Genomic DNA, 25,546 nt, shown 5'->3' on the forward strand with positions numbered 1-25,546 from the left:
TCATGGATGTTACTTTTCATTTCAAAAAGTATCAGTGATTCTCAACAATACAACAGTCCATCTGCATCTTATATCGTTATCTATTTTTCATAGACAATTTGAAAGGAAGTCCTGGTATTATACGGTTTATACAAAAATTGATATATAAAAAAGACTGACATGAGTATACATATCCATTTTATGAATGGCATCTGTTGAGTGAACTCATATATCACAAAAAAACCTAGATACACTTTGGTATAATTTTTTCTCAAATGTACAAAATGTCCTTGTACTCGCTGTTAGTCATATAAAATTCTAGGTACAATAAATAGCAATCCAAACTACTTGAATCCATATGAATATGCTCTATGCAGTCGGAATACCCAGTCATCGGAGACAAAATCAAGATGGATGAGTCTCTGAAGAAGCTATCCATTTGCGCCAGCGGAACGTCAGTAAGAATCTTCAAAAAACGTAGGCCTTCAAATCCGAATAGAAGTAGTGATACTGAAATCCTCGGCCGCGAAAGTCTTAACCATTTTGTCTAGTAGGGAAACATGTTTCTAGTCGTGTAGGAAATAAGATTTGATCCGATGTAGAACTCAAGATGTAATTAGAGTAAAAACGAAAATAACGAATTGAAGTGAGGATTCCATAACTGGTACGAATGATCTAGTGTTCGTTCCTCGAACTTGACATCTGTTATTGATTAACCAAAGGAAGATTTTTCAATTTTCTTGATATTTCTAATAGTGAATCGAAGAAATTGATCACAAATATGAATTCAGGGAAATATTAAAAACTATTAATTTTTTCCCAAGTCCATTTGACAAACGTCAAAACACATCAAAAGAAGTAAATAAATAAAAATATTGCTATTTGATGTTACTTTTCATTTTAGAAAGTATCAGTCATTCCCAACAGTACAACAGTCCATCTGCATCTCATATCGTAATCTATTTTTCATAGACAATTTGAAAGGAAGTCCTGGTATTATACGGTTTATACAAAAATTGATATATAAAAAAGACGGACATGAGTATATCCATTTTGTGAATAGCATCTGTTAAGTGAACTCATATATCACAAATATAACCTATATACACTTTGGTATAAATATTTTTCCAAATGTACAAAATGTCCCTGTACTCGCTGTTAGTCATATATATATATATATATATATATATATATATATATATATATATATATATATATATATATATATATATATATATATCCGTCATCCGTTAGGGCGTCGCGACACCGACGGCAATTTTTTTGTATTGTAACCCAGTATTTTCGATTAGTTTTTGTATTCTGCATTGAATTCTAAATTCAGCCATATAGCACACTTGTAGTTTTCTTTGAATACTGATGAAAAAAAAGGCAATTTTATTGCGTTTTATAAAGAGGGCCATGCATAAGTCAAAATGAATGCAATAATACGAGTTTAATAAAATGAATCTATCAGTTATGATTTCATTGTCTGTTCAATTTTATCTAGTTGCGTATTTCTGTACAAATTAAAATAAATGTTTCAAATTACCAAAAATATATTACTTTGACCATAACTCGACTAACATGATGATAACGAAATCAGGAGTTCCGTGGTGGCCGTGGTAGGGGACGGACGTGCTGATAACGTCCGTCCACAAAGAAGCTACGCGGATGCCATGTGCTATCGTGGGGCTCCGTTTTGTGTTGTGTCGTATTAAAATTGAAATGTGGAGTGTCTAAAAAAGTGATAAATAAGTGGCCCGTTTTATTCACGCCGGTATCCAGGCCGGGGTGGTTCGGATAACCACGTAAAGGGGGCTATATATGTGAAAAATTATCAAAAGGTCTCCCAAGTAGGAGGCGACTTCAAAAAATCAAATTGTTTTTGTTAAAAAAAAACTAGTGTTTTTTATTATAAAAAGTTAAAAAAAATGGGAGGCAGCATTGCTTTGTGCAAGACCGCTGCGCCCCCCAACGAAGCTCCTGTTAACCAACAGAAGGAGCATTGGTCATATGCGCCTGACGATAGGAAGCAACGACCATCTGGACTTCGAGCTGGCCATGGTATTGGACCCTCATTTCAAATCCATTTCCTATTAAAAGTATCATCCAAATATTGGATAACTATTCTATTATTATTTGGAGGTGCCCCATCTTGTTGAAACCACATATTCAATCGAGTTTGTATTGGAAAATTCTCCAAGAAATTCGGCAACACATGTTGTAGAAAAACCAAGTACCTCTACCCATCGAGAATTTCTTCAAAAAAATGAGGTCCTATCAAATAACCATCAATGATTCCGCACCAAACATTAACCCCCCACACAGACTGAAATCTCGTTTTTTGCACCCAATGAGGGTTCAAGTCAGACCAATAGTGACAATTATGTTTGTTTATTATACCGTTGTTATGGAAACGGCTTTCGTCACTTTCGTTTTCTTCAGAAACTGATCATCATCATGAATACGGGTGGACAACCATGCAATGAAGTTCAATCTTCTATCAGCATCTCCTGAATATGGGAATATATTTTAGTTATCAGAAAAGAAACATGAAGATTATTACCTGGATGTAGTCCTTGAGCCAAATGTATTTTGTATGGATGTAATTGGTTTTTTGACAAAATACGTTGTCATGTCACAATTTATTGCTACTTGTCTGGTGGAACTATGTGGTTCCAATAACATTTGACCTAGCACTGTAATACTGTGATTCTCATCAGTAGCCGTTTTTGGGTTTTTTCGCTTCCGTTCATTAAGACATCCATTTCGTGCCAAAGATTTGGCGAAGCCAGCGAATGATTTGTCTGACGGTAATGTTTCGAACCAGTTGTTGTCCATCTTTGCAATTGGCTGCACCGCGCTGATGAGGCCAATAGCCAGAAACACATTCTTTGAGTGTTCTGTCCACAAATATTATATATATATATATATATATATATATATATATAAAGATAAAGATGTTATTGAGTATGTATGATATAAATCAAAAATGAAAATTCATGGACACAACACTCCAAAATAGGGGCAAACCGCATTAAATTCTACAAAAAGGATTTGAAGCTTTAATCTTCTATTAATTATCTGCGAGCGCTTTCGACAGTTGGTAGTACTGTCATCTTCTGGCACTCCTCAAACTGAACTGGTCATCCTGTTGTCTGTCTTTTTATACGGTTTATTCTTCAATTATATAAAGATTTTCTGGTATATTAGAGATAAAGGAACCTTTTTTTTCGAATAATTTTATGGTATTATATAAAAATTATATTTATTAATAATTTATTATATTTTGTAAATTATACATAATTATATTTATATAATGATGAATACATATATTATTTTTAATTTTTAGTACCTACTTTAATACTGAATATAATTACGATAATTTGGTGTAATATAATTTTTTGCATTTTTTTGTATTTTTTTTTTCCTAGGACTTTTTCTGATAAAAAATTTTTACTAGAAAATTCCTATGAAAATAAACCTAAACTACCAGAAAAAACTATGCATCAAAAAGAAAAAGTATAAGAAAAAATAAGGGAAAATCCCCCTCATAGAGTCTCTCTATATTAAATTAGCCAAAAATGCGCGATTCCTGACAAAAAAATAATTTTTATAGAATCAATCATGTGTGAAATTGTCCACCACCACAGTCTCGTAAATTACATTTAATGGCATTAACCATTTCTACAAATATCAAAAATGTGTCAACATTGAATACTAAAATGTATAAAGATAAGCTAATTAAGCTTCTGGATCCATACCCCATTTATAAAGGTTTTACCCCTTTCCTTTATAATTATGAATATATTTAAATTATTATTTTTTCCTTTTTAACTTTTGGTGCTCTGATTGCTATTTCTTCATATTCTTGATTTGAAATATGGATTGGTTTGGAAATTAATCTTCTTTCAATTATTTCCTTATTGAAATCCCCGCAAAGATTATACCCCCCTGAATTAGCAATAAAATATTTTATCACACAAAGATTGGCATCTATAGTTATTTTGTTTTCAATTTTGATATTAAATGATTCAAATGAATTTATTTTCAGAAATTTCAATTTTTTCATAAATTTAATATTGAATTCAACCCTTCTATTGAAAATTGGAATAACAAAAATAGCATTTACTCTATTAACTTAGCAAAAATTAAGTCCTATAGTTATTTTAACGTATAATCTTGATACAATTCATTTTTTTTAATTTCTGCTATAGTAAGAGGAATTTCAGGATTAAGTCAAATTAGATTACGAAAAATTTCAGCTTATTCCTCTATTAATCATATAGCTCGAATATTAGCAAGAATTTCATTTATAAAAATAATTTGATTTTGGTATTTCTGTATTTACTCTCTAATTTTGATAGACATTATTTTGATATATTTGAAATTTTGCAAATTTTTTATTTTAAACAATTAATTTATTCAATAAATCAGTATAAATAAAAAAAAATTATTCTATTTTTTCTATTTGGGATGTTTACCTCCTTTTCTAGGATTTTTACATAAATGACTGATCACTGATAGTTTAATTGAAAATCATTTTGTTTTAGTATCTTTCATTCTAATTACTTTTACATTAATTTCTATGTTCTTATACAGGGTGTTTGGTAGCTGGGTGCAAACCTTTAAGGGGGTGATACACTAGCCCATGAAGAACATATTCATACAAACATTTTTATTTTCTAGCGCGTTTTTGATTTTTAAGGAAACTTTTACGATTTTTAGTACAAAAACCAAAATTGGTCAATTAAATGCTAATAACTTCGAATTTCAACAGAAATGTCCGGTTTTTTAAATTTATTTTAGTAGTCTTATGTGTCCCCAATCGTACTAAATTAGTTTGAGGCACCATTGTATCCAAAAAAGTTATGTACAGAGCATTTAAACTTTACAAAAAAAGAAAGAAAATAAAAAATCTGACCTTTGATGCCAATTAAAAAAATAAATAGAATACATACAGGTGTTCAGACACCTTTAAAAACAGGCTTAGTTATTGCTTTTCGTTTGAGGTATCATTTACCTAGCTTAGTCTTAAACTTTTTTAATTAGGGTACCTGAACCAGTTAAAGGTCGTAAATATGGATTTTTGTGGAATTAAAGAAAAAAATGTTTTGTACTGTAAAAATTTATTGTTGGTGTTCAAAATGTCCTCCACCATTGCGTATACACTTTCTATAACGATTTCGTACTTCAGTTGTGGTTACTTTTATTTGCATTTTCTGTTTCATAATTTCAAACGCTGCCTCTATTCGCTGAAGTAATTCTTCTCTCGTGGTGATTTCTGTTGTGTATACGAGTTCTTTCACCCGACCCCACACAAAAAAATCCAACGAAGTCAGGTCGAGCGATCTGGCAGGCCAGGGGATGGGTCCGTCTCTCCCGATCCAGTTGTCAGGAAAACAGCGGTTCAGGTGTTCGCGGACGCTTACAGCCCAATGTACTGGGCATCCATCTTGCTGAAATGTGATCGGCCTGTCCGTGTCCAATATTGGCACTTCGGCATCATAGAGTAACATTGGCAAGTCGTTTATCATGAATTCGAGGTAATTTTGTCCATTCAAATTGTTAGGCAAAATGTGTGGGCCAACCAATGTGCGTCCGATGACCCCAGCCCACACATTTATTGAAAATTGTCTTTGGGAAGAAATCTGAAACAAAAATGCAATAAAATTAGTTAATTTAGGTAATTAAACACGTGTTGAACATGGGTAATAAAATAATAATGATAAAAATCATTTATTTACCTTTTTTTTCCAATTTGGATTGCTGTCCTTATCAGCCCATTCATGAAGGTTGTCGAAATCAGTAATTCCTTCCCTGGAGAACTTTGATTCGTCAGTCCAGAGGATGGACTTTAAGAACCACGCGTCGTCAATATCTGCGTTTAGCAAAAACCTTCAGAACCGTATCCGTCTCGCGGGATCCGTTTCCTCCAAGCCTTGCACACCCGTGCCGTGAAACGGATATTTCTTTTCGGTGTGCATCGTACTCCACACTTTCCATATCGAAAGGTTTAAATCTCTCGCTACAACTCTGATGCTGGTGGTAGGATCCGCTTCGAAGGCTGCGAGAATTTGCTCCTCAACATTGACATTATGTCTTCCTGGATTTACTGCAGGTTCAGCATGATGAATACCAGATTCAGACAGCCTACGATATGTGTTGGAAAACACACGGACGTTAGGCACCCTGCAATAAAATAACAAATTTTTAACGTCTTTTGAAGGTGAATATGGCAAAATTTAACTACCACTACAATTAGAAATTAATTTACCTGCGGTTCGGGTAACGTTCTTGGTACAAACGTCGTGCCAGAGATGCGTTACCATCAGCTCTGCCATACATAAAAATGATATCGGCTTGTTCATGACTCGTAAACTCAGCCATTGCAGCACACATAACAAAAAGTTCGATAGTCCAAAATAAACAACACCTGCAGGAGCGAAAGGCTATAACTGAACATGGTGAATTACAAAAATGGGGAACACAAAACCAACGTCTACTCGCAACTCGAAAGGGCAAAGCAGTGACTAGAGAACTTCTTTGGCCAATCAAACCGACCCGGCGAGGGGTCCAAGATGATTACTCAACATAGGTACCTAAAAATTGATAAACTCAAAAGCAAGTTTATGGCCCTAGCATAAGGTCTAAATCATAACAACAGAATGCATTCCAATCAATGACTAGCTTCAGGTCAAATTCTTTGTTGTAAAATGCCACCGGCACCGGCCTTTGTTCAGTTTTCTCTTCTTTCAAGTTGGGCTAAGTTTCTTATTATTCCATGTAAGTCTAAAAATAATATCGCATATTGCTTTAGGATTTTCGTTTAAAGGTTTTTGAGCTGAATTTCATTTAAATTGCTTTTTTTTAATTTTTCAAATATCCATATTTACGACCTTTAACTGGTTCAGGTACCCTATTGAAAAAGTTCAAGACTTAGCTAAGTAAATGATACGTCAAACGAAAGGGCAATAACTAAGCATGTTTTTAAAGGTGTCTGAACACCTGTATATATTTTATTTATTTTTTTAATTGGCATCAAAGGTCAGATTTTTTATTTTCTTTCTTTTTTTGTAAAGTTTGAATGCTCAGTACATAACTTTTTTGGACACAATGGTGCTTTAAACTACTTTAGTACGATTGGGGACACATAAGACTACTAAAATAAATTTAAAAAACCGGACATTTCTGTTAAGATTCGAAGTTATTAGCATTTAATTGACCAATTTTGGGTTTTTGTACTAAAAATCGTAAAAGTTCCCTTAAAAATCGAAAACGCGCTAGAAAATGAAAATGTTTGTATGAATATATTCTACATGGGCTAGTGTATCACCCCCTTAAAGGTTTGCACCCAGCTACCAAACACCCTGTATATTCGACTAACTTCCTCAATGTTGTTAGCTTTTTTCAGGAATGAATCAATTTTGATCAGCCCCTCAAAAGTTAATTTTTGAATTATTTTATTAAATATATTTACTTCAGTTGGATTATTCAAGGTAGTACAAACTTTCAACCTTCAAAGTTGACAATAGATTTTTATCTAAGCCTTAAAAATTGATTTCGCCTTCAAATTTGCGATTTAAAATAATTTTTGACTATAAGACTGGCATACATTTTTATTTCGTAAATAAATTTACAATTTATTGCTTATTCTCAGCCATTCCACCGAACAAATGGTTATTCTCGACTTATCATAAAAATATTGAAACTTTATATTTTATTTTCGGAGTATGAGCAGGAATATCAGGTACTTCATTAAGTATTTTAATTCGAACTGAATTGAGAAACCTTGGAACTTCAATCGGTAATGATCAAATTTATAATGTTTAACTGCTTATGCTTTTGTTATAACTTTTTTATAGTTTATAAACTTGAACTTTTCAGACTTCAATACAAATATATGGAAATTCTGGTCTGGGAGTCCCGAAGTCACTTTTAATGGGTATTACAGGGTTGCCACGACTTTTGGTCAAATAGGAGTCAATTTAATGCGTGGAGTGAAATGAAAATATACATTATGTATATAACGCTCGCGCTCCCAATCGGATTTATGATGAACTAAAAATGTATATTTACTTTAATTTTTGGCACTAACTTACTTCCATTGGATTGTCTATTACTGACATCTGGTGAGGAGAGAAGGAAAATTATCTGAACCAGAAACAAGCCATGAATATATCCGTTTGGGATCTGTAATATGGTTGGTTTCAGTCGTTTATCTAGAGAGATATTTACGATGACTATTTTGCGTCCGATATACGGATATACGGACGTAAAATAGTCACGGAAGCAAAATGTAATGTACCGAGCCTATTGATGGACGCTATATATATATATATATATATATATATATATATATATATATATATATATATATATATATATATATCTCGGGTTTCGCTCCGTGTTCTGTGTATTTTCTCCCCATAAGGATTATTTTCACAACGTTTCGGCAAAGTCTCATTTGCCATCTTCTGGTGATGTCTGGTTTTTTTCAACTATACTAGTTGATATATATATATATATATATATATATATTATATATATATATATATATATATATATATATATATATATATATGTATATACATATATCGCTTCAAAAACACTTCACTAACTTTCGTCGAAAGCTTCTGATGATTCATCTTCCATATTCTCTGTTTCACTATCACTGTCGTCATTTAAATCAATAATGAATTAATTTCCACTATTAAAATGTAAGTGTCTAATCTTCTTATATTTTTTTTTTCAACTGAAATTACTTTTTTTATCCTTTTCTGCCAGTCTTATTCGGTAATATTAGATATTTCTTCTTTAATTAGCTCCTCCTTATCAAATTTGGATTGAAAACACAAAAATAGGGGGTAAGTCTCAGTATGGTGTGTCCATACTCTACAGCAATACTTACTATTGGAATCACTACACAGGAGAAAGTCTGCGTTGTTATCACACTCGTTATTACTATTAGTACTTGTCCATGAACTCCACATTTTAAACAGATAACAAAAATCAATTATAACAAAAAGTAATTATTACTGCACCAATATCGAATTTCAACACTGAAATCGCGATCACTTCCTGAACTAAACATTGACAATATTGACTCGGCATTCAAATATATTTCTATCTCTTTTGATAAGACTCCCAAATAACTGGATTTCTACAAACAATTGAAACGTGAATTGGTGGAAAGAAAAAACAATGGCGAAACCAACATTAAAATCAAGCACTTCAATGGCACTCCAAAAATAGTGAATTTTTAGATAATTCACCCAGTTACTCCTTCAAATGTTATTATCAGAACGTACGAGGTCTCAACTCCAAGGCTGACGTTTTTTTTAATGCAGTCAGCTCTAGAGAAATAGACATCGTATATTTGAGTAAAACGTGGCTTTCCAGTGCTGTGTTTGATGCAGAACTCTTTCCCGGTAACTATAATATTCTCAGATGTGATAGAAAATTTGGAGAAACGAATAGAAAAAAAAGGGGGGAGTAGTTATCGCTCTTCGTAATAATATTGAATTCAAACCTTTGGACTTATCACATGTCATTTCTGCAACACCTGGTATAGATATAGTCGGTGCGAAAGCACTAGGAAACACAACCTTCTGCATATTTGTCATTTATATTCCATCAGCTGTCTCTATGGCAGATTTCGAAGAATTTTTCAGTAACGTTAGTTTGTTATATTACCTCCAGCGTGAGAATGTTGTTTTACTTGGCGATTTTAATATCCCTCTTCTTAATTCCGAGGTTGACGATAGCAAGGAAAAAATACTGAAATCTTTTATGGAATTTTTAGAACTATATCAATGTAACAAAATTTTGAATCGTACTCTAGATCTCGTTCTAACAAAAACTGTTTGTGATGTTCGTAGGAACATGGATCCTCTTGTAAACGAGGACAAACATAACCCTTCCATACAAATAGATTTGATAACCTCACATAGTCGTGATCGTTTTAATAACTTCTCTCATTCTTGTGACATATCAAAAAATTATAATTTCAGAAAAGCCAATTTTCCTATGATGTATCAACTTGTTGCCAATGAAGATTGGTCTCGTGTTTTAGAACAAACAGACGTAAACACTGCATGTCATAATTTGAACAATATTCTGTATAACATTTTCTACGTCACTGTTTCCCTAAAATCTAATCGTATCCGTAGATATCCGCATTGGTTCACATCAACTATTATAAAAAATATTCGAAAGAAAGAGCAGGCCCACAAAAACTTAAAAAAGTATAATACATTTTTTTTCGAGAACAATTTATTTCGCTAAGAGCTGAAGTCAAGCTAAAAATTAATGAAGCTTATAAAAACTTCATTGATGAGAGTGAGAACAATATACACGGAAATCCAAGTACTTTTTGGAATTTTATTAAGAGTAAAAAATGCAATTCTAGAATTCCCGGCTTTATGAAGGATGACAATAACTCTTATTCCAAACCTCAGAAAATCGTCGACGCTTTTGCGAATTATTTTAAAAGTGTATACATCATATCGGATATCTCCGTGTGTGGTATGCTAGATAACTTTCCAAACAATTTTCCGGGTATAAATATAACATATTAATGAGATAGATATTATTAAGGTCACTAAGAAATTGAAAAACAAACTAGTTGTTGGACCGGACCACATACCGAGTTTTCTAGTAAAAGATTGTATCCACCCTTTATTAAGCCCTTTGCTTCACATCTTCAACCTTTCACTGAAAACATCTACGTTTCCGGAGATTTGGAAAACAGCACGAGTATGTCCTATCTTGAAGAAAGGGGACGCAACTGTTATAAACAATTACAGGTCTACTTCTATATTAAGCAATTTCTCGAAACTTTTCGAAATAATTCTATACGGTTTTATCTATAACTCGATCAGAAATATAATATCGGACGATCAACATGGGTTCGTGGAACAAAAGTCATGTGTGACCAATCTTGCATGCCTTTCACAACATGTTTCAGATGCTTTGGACCAAAAGCAACAAGTTGACGTAGTTTATACGGACATGCAAAAGGCGTTTGACCAAATTGATTTTTACATCCTCATTCAGCGACTATCATCGTTTGGCTTATCTGGAAGTTTAATTGATCTTTTCACAAGCTATCTCTTTGACAGAAAGCAATACGTAGAACATGAAGGTTTTCAGTCCTCTTTGTACACACCTAGCTCAGGGGTACCACAAGGCTCGAACTTGGGACCTCTTTTATTTCTGATTTTCATTGTTGATCTGGCGAAAATGATGAACTGCCTAAAACTTCTTTACGCTGATGATTTAAAGTAATTGACAATTATGAAGACTGCTTAATTTTACAAAATGAAATGTATTTAGTATTCGACTGGTGTTCCAAGAACCATTTACGTTTGAACATATCGAAATGTTACATTTTATCATTTTCTAGAAAAAAGAATATAATAGAATTTTCTTATTTTTGGGAAAAGAAAGTTTTTGGCTTTCTACTACTCCATCTTGATACAAAAACAAGGATGAGGGAATCTTCCAAGGAAAGGAAGGAAGTAATCAATTTCAAAATAAGTAACTCTATACATGGATGTGTAGATCATGCAAAGAAGTAACTTTCAGACACAAACTGAAAGAAAGTCCTCCTGAAACAGCTATTTTCATATAAATATTAAATTACACGAAAGAAAAAAAATTCTTTCGAAACAAATACTTCTATATTCAAATAGGGGAATGAATGACATTACGATGTCATTGATGACATAAGCAGATCTAGCTTATTTCGTGACATTAAAAATCGTAATTTATGAATGAACTGTATGTATTTTCTATAACGTTATCCAATTTGATACTGAAGAGCCTTGGGGCAAGTGTCTTAAGGCGAAACATCGGTGTATACCAGTGAGGGTGACAGTGTTCCATGTGAGTGCAATTTATTACCATTCATTTAAAGTAGAACTCATGTGAATGAAATCTGATTTTTATTCCACAACGAATGTTTGAAATACAAACTGAGTAGAGAAAAGTATCTTCTGTATAATTCAGTGTTCATATAGAAGTATTTGTTTCGAAAGAATTTTTTTTCTGTTTGTGTCTGAAAGTTACTTCTTTGCATGATCTACACATCAATGTATAGAGTTACTTATTTTGAAATTGATTACTTCCTTCCTTTCCTTGGAAGATTCCCTCATCCTTGTTTTTGTATCAAGATGGAGTAGTAGAAAGCCAAAAACTTTCTTTTCCCAAAAAATTAATCACTCCTAAAAATATAACCCCTTCAATTCAAATTTTCTTATTTTATTGACAGCATTCCAGTTAGTCGAGTAAATGAGATGACAGATCTTGGAATCATTTTTGATTATAAATTCACTTTCACTTCCCACATAGACCAGGCTATTTCATCAGTGAATCGAATGTTGGGCTTTATTATGAGGAATGCCAGAGAATTCAAGAATATTAATACGATTATAACACTGTTTAATACCTATGTGAGTTCTAAACTAGAATACGGCGTGTTAATATGGAATCCAATTTACGATTGCCACATACATCATATTGATGCTGTTCAAAGAATTTTTTTTAAAAATATCTGTCTTTCAAGGCCACAGGAATATATCCTCAGAGGGGAACCGACTATTCTATCCTTCTGAATCAACTTAATGTAATATCTCTGAATACACGACGACTTTTTGTCACAATCTCCTTTCTTCAAACAATACTTTGCTGAACAATAAGATCTCGTGTGCCCCTCTTTTACAAATAATCAACTTCCGTACCCCACGCCTTGATTCCAGATATCAAACGACATTTTACTGTGATCTTGTCAGAACAAATAACAGTTTGAAAGCACCAGTGTCAATACTTTGTAACAACTATAATTCAATATGTGATATGTGCGATATTAATCACAGTTCTCAAAGTTTTATTTCAGAAGGTATTATCACAAGAACCTTTTAACTGTGATCCCTTTCTCTTTTCGCTTCTTGTGATATATCTCTATTTCTACTTATTTTTCTTTAAGTTGTAGCAATCTTTTTTTTTTAATAATTATACTGTTTTGCATACATTTTCATCAACACCTTTGTACATTTCCTGTAATTGGGTGAATGCCTGTTGAAAATAAAGTGCTATCAATCAATCAACCAATCAATCAATCAATCAATCAATCAATCAATCAATCAATCAATAAGACGGCTCGCATTCTATTCGTCACCGTAACATGACTTCAAATTTAATTTTATGACTCTTCAGCCAATCATAAAACTCGGTTAGTAAAAATTATCCAATACGAACCGCCAATTCTCCAGTCCACGTGGACTAGTTCGTAGCGGCATTATTTCTTTGTATTGGTTTTTTTGGCCTTTGAGTTCGCGGAAGCTTTAGGAATTACTATATCGGTTACTTCGACTATACCGGACGTTTTCTTCGTTTTCTTCGAAATAATTCTTCTTATTGACCGTTCGCCATGTAACAAAAACTCCTGATGCACTACGCCACGGTAATCAAAGAAAACAGTGAGCAAAACTTTGATATTTGATCGAACTTGGCGTGATTTTTTTGTCTTGGCTCTCCTAGGCTCTTCCATTGGGACGATTGAACTTGGGTTCGACATCATAACCATATACCCATTATTCTGCACTGGTTACGTGATAACGTCATTCAACAATTTCTGAGCGGTGCTCATACGACGGTTTTTTTTTTGTCAAAATTCAGAAATTTTGGAACGAACTTCGCTGCCACACGCTTCATTTATTTATTTATTTATTGAGAAAATACAGCCAATAGGTGATGAGACTCATTTACAGGAGTACATAATACAAAATGAAAAGCTTATATTTATTAGTCCTGAAAAACAAAAATTAAATATAAAACGTAATCTATATTAGCATTACATACCATGTAACATATCAGTTATGTAGTGCATTATATATTGCTTTCCTAAACTGAGATAAGGGTAAGAAGAATATATAGATAATTCGTAGACAATCGTAGCTCCTACACATAGATGTCAAAGGACAGTAAAAATGGTGTTGTGAGTTAGGTACGTCAATGTAAATAGTTATATGTGACCTGGAAGTTATACGAGGAACGTTGAAATTCAATGTTGAAAGTAAAGTAGAAGAGTCGATTTGATTATGTATGATTTTGTATATAAAAATCGAGTCGTTAATTTGACGGCGTTTTTTAAGTGATGTATAGTGGAACTCTTCCAAGAGTAAATCATAGCTATAGTCTCTTATGGGGTAAGAACCATGCTTTCTTAAGTAAAGAAATTTCAGAAACTTTTTCTGTACAGCTTCAATACAATATTTATTTTCCCTGACAAGGATTCCATAGGGAGCTACAATATTCCAGTTTGCTTCTGACCAATGAATAATACAGGGTGTAACTGAATAAGTGTAAAACATTCCAGGAGGTGATTCCTCATCGAAAAAAAGATAGGATCTTTCACATAAAGAGATTTCATTGGAGCATCCCTTGTTAAGATACAGCCCCTTAAAGGGGGTACATAAAATTTGTATAACAATTTTTTTACAAGCACGAACAAAGTTACAATATTGAAATCAACCTGACGTTTTGTACTACCAAAAAGACACTTAACCAGAAATTTATTTGGTTTACCCCATGGTTGTAAGGGGTGGAAAACGCAACCCCTAAAATTTATTTCCAATGTAACTTTTTGTCTTATTATTTGTTTACCATTTAAAAATTTATTTCCGATAGCCTGTTTCATTCTAAACAAAAAATGTATTCTGGGTGTTTTGCCCAAAATAAACCAGTTCGCAGCAAAAAATCATTTTAAGAACAACTACAGAGATACATCGTCATAAATGCGAAAATACGAAACTAATGTATCTAGTAGGTCGCTATTAGCGATAGTGACAATTAAATTGGTATGACGCTGTCAGTTTGTGAATTTTCGAAATTGAATTAATATTAATTGTGGGTTGTTGTTCTGTTCTTGATTTGTGACTTTAATAATTCACTTGTTATTAAAATGGCATACACAAATGAGGAAATGGCTGATATGCATTACGTTTACGGTCTGTCGCTTCTAGAAGATATGCTGAAATGTATCCTCAACGGCAGCATCCTTCACATAGAATATTTGCTCGACTTCATCAACGATTACGAGAATATGGTTCATTCGACAAAAGAACGCGGGATTGTGGTCGCCATCGAGAAGTACGAACACCTCAGCTTGAGGAATTTGTTTGAAGAACAACCTACTACCAGTACTAGAAAGATTGCTTTCCAGCTTAATGTTTATCATATGACGGTATTTCGAATTTTAAAGGAACAACTCTTATACCCTTACCATCTGCAACGAGTACAGGAACTGTTACCGCGAGACTTTCCGAACCGTCTTGAATTTTGCAATTGGATACTGGAAATGATTTAGACGAAATTGTGACTTTCTGAAGACGATAGAATTCACAGTCGAATGTAGTTTTTTTCGGGACAAGATTATTAATTTTCATAATTACCACATATGGGCTGATGAAAACCCTCACGCTATTGTCGAAACTAACCATCAAGAACAGTTTTCTCTTAACGTGTGGCTCGGAGTTATTGGGGATGATTTAATTGGGCCTCATTTTCTACCTCCTCGATTAAATGGCGAGGCATACGTTCAATTTTTAAGAGAAGTGCATCCAGTACTGCTAATAGAGGAAGTTCTTTTGGGCGTCAGAAGGGATATGTTTTTTATGCATGATGGGGCTCCCGCCCATTTTAGTCAAGTAGCACGTCAGCATTTAACTGAAACATATGCAAATCCGGATCTCAATCCTCTCGATTTCTCTATTTGGGGCCATTTACAGCATTTGGTTTATCATACTCCTATTCGCGATGTAGAGGACTTAAGAAACCGCATCATCGATACGTGCAGAGTAATCAGAGAGACTCCAGGAATATTTGAGCGAATACGTGACTCAATGCGCCGACATCTAGACGCATGCGTAATGTCTGAAGGTAGACATATTGAACATTTACTATGATTTCTACATGTTGTGTGTTTTCTTATTAATAAATTAGTTTTGTTCATCTCCCTGTAATCGTTTAATGCAGGAACTAACTACAAAATAACAATAAACCCAGTTCGCATTTATGACGATGTATCTCTGTAGTTGTTCGTAAAATATTTTTTTGCTGCGAACTTGTTTATTTTGGGCAAAAAACCCAAGAGACATTTTTTGTTTAGAATGAAACAGGCTATCGGAAATGAGTTTTTAAATGGTAAACAAATAAGAAGACAAAAAGTTACATTGGAAATACATTTTATGGGTTGCGTTTTCCACCCCTTACAACCATGGAGTAAATCAAATAAATTACTGGCTAAGTGTCTTTTTGGTAGTACAAAACGTCAGGTTGATTTCAATATTGTAACTTTTTCAGTGCTTGTGAAAAAAATTGTTATATAAATTTTATGTACCCCCTTTAAGGGGCTGTTTCTTAATAAGGAATGCTCCAATGAAGTTTCTTTATATGAAAGATCCTATCTTTTTTTCGATGAGGAATCACCTCCTTAAATGTTTTACACTTATTCAGTTACACCCTGTATATAGAGCTAATTGCCTCTAATGATGAGAATTCTTTGCTATTACGCATCACAAATCCTAGCATTTTCATTGCACGGGATGTTATTTTTTCGATATGTGACGAAAACGTTAGTTTTTCATCAAAGATAATACCCAGATCTCTCGAGTCGGTAATTCTTGCCAATGTTATATCTGCAAATTTGTATTTATATATTTCTACTGAGGATTTCCTTGCAAAAGTCATAATTTCACATCTGCCTATGTTTAATGATAGTTCAATTTTCTGACACCAATCATGTAATTCAGTAATATCGTTTCGTAATGATATATAATCAGAGTAGTCTTCAATCTCCCTGAAAATCTTCATGTCATCAACAAAAAGTAGTTTTTCAGAGTTGATATTATCAGAAATGTCATTAACAAATAGAAGAAATAATAGTGGACCCAAGTATGAACGTTGAGGAACCCAGAAGTTGCATTGAATATAAACGATTTAATTCCTTCGTATTCCAAAAATTTCTGAAAAAATTGCATGTCTTACATGCATACCAACATCCTTAGCAACTTTTTTAATAGTGATTCGACGATTCTCCATAACAACTTTCTTCACTTTCTCATCATTTTCATTGGTTGTTGATGCTGAAAAATTGTTGAAAATGAATGTCTCTTGTAATGAAAATTTAATGGTTTGATGTAGTGGTCGGCTCAAAATATGTTATTTCAAAAATTGAATCGTCATATTATACCTAGATATACCTACCTTTTGGGACACCCTCACATCATGTCTTATGTGTGTACTATTCAGTTACATTTTCAAAAGAGATAGGTATCCTTAAAATATATGTTTAACTAGCGGGCTGATATAGGCAATTCTTTTTCTCTGAAAATAAGATCAGGGTCATTTTTTTGTAATTGAAAACATTTAACGAATTTCATAGTCATGCTTCATGATACGCTATTGTTTTGTTATTCATTGAACTAATGAATCATTAATTTTTGCTCTTAATTAGCATCAATAATTACTAGTTTCAACTTGACTGTTTTGGTTCGCTTGTTCTGTATGGTTAATTGTAATTAATTTGAATAAATATCTCATATTTGTAGGCTCCTAATAAGGATCATTAGACATTTTAACCTCAAGATTTGTTTAATATATTTCCATATTCTCGACTATATCCGATGAAAGTTACCAAGGATTAAAAACAAGTAAGAATCTGATCAAACGTTGCTACTTCCTGATGTCATACTAGAAAGACGCTGATTCCAAATTTAGAATACTACAAAATACATTTTAGGAGCCGATGAATTTATAGAGAAAAAAAAGAAGCGATTTATTTCCAACAAGAGTAGCCAGTTACAGGAAATGCTGTTATTGCAGAGTATATATAAATAAATATTAAAAATAATGGAATATAGAAATGTATAAATGTTAATATTGAAACAAAGTATATATAAAATGTTCATATACGTAGAATTTCAAAAGTGAAATGAAAAATTTCACTAGTTCGGACTTCCATTGTCTACTATATAAAATGATTTGAAATCCCTGAAACATCTAAAAAAAAAAGAATTGAAAATGAATAGCTGAAAATAACAATTATATCAACTAAAATAAACCTGAAATGAAATAATAGTGAAATGAAATACAAGTAAAAATAGAACAATTGAATAAATAAAAATGAAGAAATGAAAAAAGAAAATTAAAATAGAAAGTGGAGAGATTCCAAGTCACGTTAGTTCACGACAATTGAACAAAAATAAATAAAAATGAAGAAATGAAAAAAAAGACGTTTCGTTTGTTAGTATCTACAATCGTCTTCGGGTGATGACTGTACTGATTCCTTCGAGAGCTGACTATTTATAGGTCGTTCGAGTACTTTCACTTATCCCCGCTTTCCATTTTCCGCTTCACTGGTTCCGTGGGAGATGACCGTTTTGGCGGGAGTTGGTCATTTTTCGATTGATGATGGGTTTCCATATGTTGCGTATTTCTACGCTGGCTTGGCTGAATACGTTGTTGGACATCATGTATGCGGCTTCCTTGAATTTTCTCGGCAGGAGCATCGCATGGAAGAGAAGCCGTCACAACCAGTGCTTGCAGTTCCCTACATCAGAGGATTATCGGAGAAGATAAGAAGAATTGGTTCCAAGTACAACATCAGAACCTGTTTCAGATCCGGTAACACTATATCCGTAGCAGCCTCACGAAAACCAGGCCACCAAACGCGGACTGCGATTTCAAGAATTGCATTTACTGGATACCCTGTGAGTGCGGAAAATCCTATATTGGTGAAACTAAGAGGCCATTGAATGTTCGCATTGCCGAGCACAAGAAACACACACAGCGAGGGGAAACCAGCAAATCAGAAATTGCAGAGCATGTTTGGACCCATCAACACAACATCGAATGGTCCCAAGCTGAGATCTTGCACAGAGACGAACACTGGTTTAGGAGAAAATTCAAGGAAGCCGCATACATGTTGTCCAACAACGTATTCAGCCAAGCCAGCGTAGAAATACGCAACATATGGAAACCCGCATTATCAAGCGAAAAATGGTCAACTCTCGCCAACTCCGGTCATCTCCCACGGAACCAGTGAAGCGGAAAATGGAAAGCGGGGATAAGTGAAAGTACTCGAACGACCTATAAATAGTCATCTCTCGGAGGAATCAGTCCAGTCATCACCCGAAGACGATTGTAGATACTAACAATAGAAACGTCTTTTTTTTCATTTCTTCATTTTTATTTATTTTTGTTCAATTGTTCTATTTTTCTTGTATTTTATTTCACTATTATTTCATTTCAGGTTCATTTTGCTTAATATAATTGTTATTTTCAGCTATTCATTTTTAATTCTTCTTTTTTAGTTGTTTCAGGGATTTCAAATCATTTTATATAGTAGACAATGGAAGTCCGAACTAATGAAATTCATCGTGAAACATTGCCAATCACCTTTAAACACTTATAATTTTAATCTGCAATAGAAGTTACTATCACGCGAGGATTTACGTTTTTACCCCCCAATTTTGTCCGATAAAATTTCTTTGTTGCCTGGTTTCCATTGAATATCTCATGAAAAATAATCCCATATTCAAGACAAAAATCATGATTAGAATAAACAACAATTTCAAACTTAATTTCAATGCTAAATAAGAACATGTGACACTTTTGTCGACCGCTTTTTTTAATGCAACAAATGTTCAAATACATTGCCTCCAACTTTTAAGCATTTTACATTTCTCCGTATGACGTCTCCTACAGCTCGTCTTATCATGTCCGGTGGAATAGAGTTGAAAGAAGTACGAACTCTCTGCTGAAAATCTTCTTTTGTTATTGGCGTGTTGGAATACACCTCGTTTTTCATATAACCCTAAATAAAAAAAATTCATTGGAGTTAAATAGGGCGATCGCGGTGGCCATAATTGAGAACCGTCGGTTCCAAACCACTGGTCGTAATGATTTTCTTCTAAATACGTCATCACCATCTGATGATTATGTTGAGGTGCTCCATCTTGTTGATACCAAATTTTTCGATGGTCAGCGAGCGTCAGTTTTTCCAAATGATCCGTATCGAGATTTTTTTAAATATCTAGGTACCGTTCACCTGAAAATAAAAATACCTGTTGGTCTGTTATGTATTTTCTAGATGCTATGAATGTTTATTTATTACATAGCTACCTTGATGCCATTTTCTTGAGTGATGTATTTTAATATTTTTTAAATTAATGAATACAATACAATTCCGATACTTTTCAACTAACCATTTAAATTTTCGTCTTTAACAGCGCAGTAAACATTGAAATTCCAACGGTCTTGAAATTGACGTTCCCGAACTGAATGCGGGTTTGTATCGCTCCAGTAGTGAGAATTCCGCTTGTTGAATATCCCAATTCTGGTAAATTTCGCTTCGTCGCTCCGTATAATATTCGTCAAAAATTGGTCGTTTTCTTGATTTTTCATAATGAATAACTCTGCAAAGGTAATTCTTCTCACATAATCGGATAGCTTCAGGCCATGGACTGGAATATGAGAATACGGATGCCATTTATGTTTTGCTTGTTGAATAATCAACAATCAAGTTCACTTTTTTGTTGTAAATGATATTATTTTACATTTGGATACGTTCAGCTGTAGACGATTATTATTACACCAAAGTTTGATTACATCTAATTCATGTTGTACACGTTGGCAGTTCAGTAATGTCGGCTAGAAATATGGTAGGCTAGGAATATTCAAAGAGGTTGCCAAATCATTGATAAAAATAAAAAATAAAAGAGGTCCAAGATTAGAACCTGGTACCCCAGATGTTACTAAGTACTGAGCCGATTTGAAAGATTCATATCCGACGAATTGTTTTCTGTTAACTAGATATGATTCAATTAAAGTAAGCAGTTGGTTAGAGAGTCCCAATTTTGTCAATTTGCTGAGAAGAACATAATGTTATATTTGATCGAAGGCTTTTTGAAAGTCTAAATAAACAACATCGACTTGTTTCTGCTTGTCCAAGTACGTACAGATATATTGATTTAAACATGCAAGATTTGTCATACATGATATTTGTTGTATGAAACCATGCTGAGTAGGAGAAATAACTTTTTGAATATGGGAGTGCATAACATTTTGCACACATATCTTGAAAAGTTTAGAAAAGAAGATACTAGTATTTTAGGCAACCGGAGTCAAAAAACATATCATATCGATGTTAGTTGATACGAAATCGATCGAAGTAAATGTAACCTTTTTTTAAGGACAAAACACAAGCACTGCAGGAAAATCCTTAAGGTGCTCTCAGAGCGGTGCCTGTGCGAAAGTAGTGATTTACATTGGATTTGAATCGGCGGATGGCTCTTTTCTAGATGGAATCCAACAACTTCAGAGTATATTTGGAGGCAGAGCTCCATACATGAGGAGAGTACTCCCAAGCAGGTCTGATCGGAGCTTTATTGAGCTGAGGTGTGTACAGTTTTTTAGTTCGGAACAGTGTTTCAAGCTTTTCAGAAATAGCTTTTGCAATTCCAGCGACATGATTGTGCCAAGCTATATTGGTGTCCATTTTAACCCCAACAAAGGTATCGAAGCAGAAAGCGAAATTGTCTGACCTGACATTATTATATCCGGTTCGGAGAGATCTATCTTTTTGTAGAAAACCAATGCCTGGGTTTTTGTTGTATTGAATTGAACCTGGTTACTTTCAGCCCAATTCGAAATCACTTCTAGATCCTCTTTAACTTTAACTTGATAAGTAGAATTTGAAACCTCTAGCGTAAAATTAATCCTATTGAGGAAACTTTTTCTACACCTGAACGAAAATACTGTCCCTCGACGCGCGTTTCGCTAACCAAGCGAGAAATAATCAGAAGATGCTGCTCACTTGGGATTGAGGCTAACAAAAGAACAATCAACTCTCAACCGATATCTCTATCACTCGGAGTACGACAAGGTTCAGTCTTGGGACCTGTACCATTTCGAATATATATATATATATATATATATATATATATATATATATATATATATATATATATATATATAGATAGATAAAGTTGACGATTCTGTTCCTGATGGAAAGTCCGTGAAATTTGCTGATGACATTGGCATGCTTATAACAGGCTCCGACCTAACGGGTATACAATGGAAATGAGAGCAAACAATGAGATTTTTGAACTGGTAGTTTTCCACTAACTCGCTTCTTTTTAATTCAGATAAAACAGTAATTATTCAACCACCTTCAAACAAAAGTTATTATTCAGTTTTATATTTATCAAAAAATTCTTGACGCACCATCTATTAATGTGGATAATCAGCTGCTTCTATTGTCGAAAAGTACTAGGTCTCTCTGATCTCCAACGATTGATATACAGCGTGACTCACGGTCGATGGTAGATTAGACGTTTCTGGAAAACGCAAAGCATGATTTTTCAGAAAATTTCACCTCTCACATTTCCTTACCTGTTCTATCGATCTAAAATATTTTCAGCATTGCGGCGTTATCACTTCTATCAAAAAGTCCTAGCAATTACATTTTTTTAAATAGAACACCCCGTATATTAATACATTTTTGGAATAGCTCTGGTATTTTAATACTTTTTTGTTGATAATGTCCTATACCTATCTCTATGTGATTTCGAGATAAAAAATAAATTGTGGTAGATATGGTCCAAAACATAGCCTTATTTCAAATTAAGTACATCAGTACTCTCAATTCATGAAAAGTTGATATTTTGATGATAGTTTGGACAAACTCGAAATATTCAAATAACACCAAGAAATTCACTCCATATCATGCAGGGCGTGCTAAAATTACTATTATTTCCATTGTGCATAAAAGTAGTCGAAAGTTCATTTTTTCAAATGAAACCCCCTGTATATTACTCGATAAATTGAAAGTTGGTGAAAAATGCTTCAAGATGATATACATGTTCCTATACCTAAATCGTCAAGTTTTCTTAATAAAGCCGTTTTTGTGTGTAATAGTTATTCACGTTTTACCTACAAGTGTTGAAAGTGGCATTTTATTTTGTGAGTGGGGATTATTGCAAAACGAGCGTCAGGAAGTGGAGCAAACTCACGAGCAAAATAAAATCACTTTTAACAAATGCATCATACAAATTTTTTTGTATAACATTACTGCTGATAATAAAAAAAATTATAGGGTTCATGGGATTTGAACACACGATCTTTGGATTACAAGGCATATGTTACAACTACATACGCCAACTCGCGTTATTTCAAGGAGGATTATTGGTTAGTCATGAAGGACTTTCTACAGTTGGACTGAATACTACTTTGTCATCGTCAGTAACTTCACAGGGATTTAATATTACCAATAGCACGAACTGCATGTGTGAACTTTTCTAAATGATTTTTTGGTAGGTGTTCTGATTGAAGTGTTTCTATCAAAGAGATTTTCAATAACAGTTGTATAAAAAATAATTTTTAAAGAATTTGATTTCTAGGTAGCCCTGGATATATCAAGCTTATGACAATTTGGTGAGTTTTATAAGTAATTTATAAATGGTTATTGACGGTGTTTCAAAAAATCGCCAAAAATGAATGCAAATATTGATTATTCAAACGAAGTTCTTACGAAATTATTTATTATACACGGACAGTGTGATCAAATCATTGCCAGAACTTGTAGAAAATTCAACCAAATGTATCCTGAATTAACACCAATGAACGAGAGGAAGTTTGTAAGATTACAAAATAATTTCCTTAACTATGGCTTCATGTTGAAAGCGCCTTCAACATTACCAAATGAGGACAATACTGTTAACGTTTTGGCATATCCAGAAGCTTCCATTCGCAGTGCAGAAAAAGATTTAGGTGTATCACATGGTTCAGTACAACGAATTTTGAAAAATCACGGAATGCATCCGTATACATTTACCAAAGTTCAAGCTCTAAGAGCAGAAGACTTCGATCGTAGAATGCATTTTTGTGAATCCATTTTGATTCATACACAGGAAGATCGGGAATTTTTATCAAAAATAATTTGGAGCGACGAATCAAAATTTACGAGGGATGGTATTTTCAATAGAAAGAATAAACATTTTTGGGCTGATCATAATCCTTATGTTACAAAAGAAAAATTTGACCTGAATGTTTTCTGTATTCTGAAGAACAATAAAATTAGCTTTTTCATTTATGAAGACACACTGAATGCAGAGAGATCCAAATATTAAGGACGACTGTAACCGATTTTCTTGAAAATTTGCCTTTAGAGGAATATAGGAATTCGTAGTTTCAACTGGTCGGAGCGCCAGCTCATTCCACCCAGGAAGTTTCTAGGAAACTTGAAGAACTCTTCGACGATCTTTGGTTTAGGCGTTTAGGGCCGTAGGATTGGCCACCGAGATCACCCGATCTCACGCCACTTGACTTTTTTATGGGGTGTTTCAAAAGAAGGGGTATACAGTACTCCAGTGCCTACCAAAGAAGAATTGCGACGGCGAATAGTGCGGAGTATTGAAGATCTGGATCCCCAAGAAATTGAAAAAGCAACCACAAGTCGCGTACAAAAAAACATTTTAAAGTGTTTAGAATATAATGGACAACATTTTCAGCATTTATTGTGAAAATGTGATATTTTGTTTATAATTTTGTTATTTTGAATCATCCTATTCTGTTATTGTCTGTACTTTCACATGTTTTAGCCCACAAAATCTTACTTTTTACCTAGAAATTACTGATTTTTGGTACAGTTGTTCCCTGGAAACTTTGAGCTATAGTGAAGGAAATTATTTTGTAACCTTACAAACTTCCTCTCGTTCATTGGTGTTAATTCAGGATACATCTGGTTGAATTTTTTACACGTTCTGACAATGATTGGATCACTTCGTTCATGTGTATAATAAATAACTTCGTTTGAATAATCGATATTTGCATCCTTTTTGGAAGATGATTCGAAACACCGTCGATAACTCTTTGTAAATTACTTATAAAAGTAACCGAACTGCTATAAGCTTGATAATTCCACTGCTACCTAAATCCAAATTCTAAAAAAAATAATGTTTCTAGAATAAGCGACTTTATTGAGAAAACTTGACGATTCAGGTATAGGGACATGATGTATCATCTTGAAGCATTTTTCACCATCTTTCAATTTACCGAGTAATTTCCAGAGGGTTTCATTTGAAAAAATGAACTTTTGACTACTTTTATGCACAATGGAAATAATAGTAATTTTTAGTACGCCCTGTATGATATGGAGTCGATTTCTTGGTGTTATTTGAATATTTCGAGTTTGTCCAAACTATCATCAAAATATCAACTTTTCATGAATTGAGAGTACTGATGTACTTAATTTCAATTGAGGCTATGTTTTGGACCATATTTAGCAAAATTTATTTTTTATCTCGAAAACAGATAGAGATAGGTATAGGACATTATCAACAAAAAAGTATTAAAATACCAGAGCGATTTAAAAAATGTATTAATATACGGGGTGTTCCGTTTAAAAAAATAAAGTTGCTAGGATTTTTTGATGGAAGTTTCAACGCCGCAATGCTGAAAATACTTTAGATTGATAGAACAGGTAAGGAAATGTGAGAGGTGA

General features: G+C 33.5%; 2 protein-coding genes across 2 annotated transcripts in view; one reads left to right on the forward strand and one right to left on the reverse strand.

Moving 5' to 3' along the window:
* LOC111516393 (organic cation transporter protein) overlaps nt 1–25,546 on the forward strand; it is a 171,332-nt gene that overhangs the window by 10,655 nt on the left and 135,131 nt on the right. The gene's annotated exons all lie outside the window — the stretch shown is intronic.
* Nucleotides 5,777–6,622, reverse strand: LOC141487601 (uncharacterized). The gene is made up of 2 exons (XM_074186752.1): nt 6,257–6,622; nt 5,777–6,171 (listed from the first exon to the last, which is right to left on the reverse strand). Exons 1-2 carry the CDS (start codon nt 6,379–6,381, stop codon nt 5,880–5,882), a joined length of 417 nt encoding a protein of 138 aa, XP_074042853.1. The 5' UTR covers nt 6,382–6,622; the 3' UTR covers nt 5,777–5,879.

The sequence above is a fragment of the Leptinotarsa decemlineata genome, unplaced genomic scaffold, assembly GCF_025532065.1.
Source record: "Leptinotarsa decemlineata unplaced genomic scaffold, Ldec_3_MD MMD2_P_RNA_scaffold_4, whole genome shotgun sequence".
Classification (NCBI taxonomy): domain Eukaryota; kingdom Metazoa; phylum Arthropoda; class Insecta; order Coleoptera; family Chrysomelidae; genus Leptinotarsa; species Leptinotarsa decemlineata.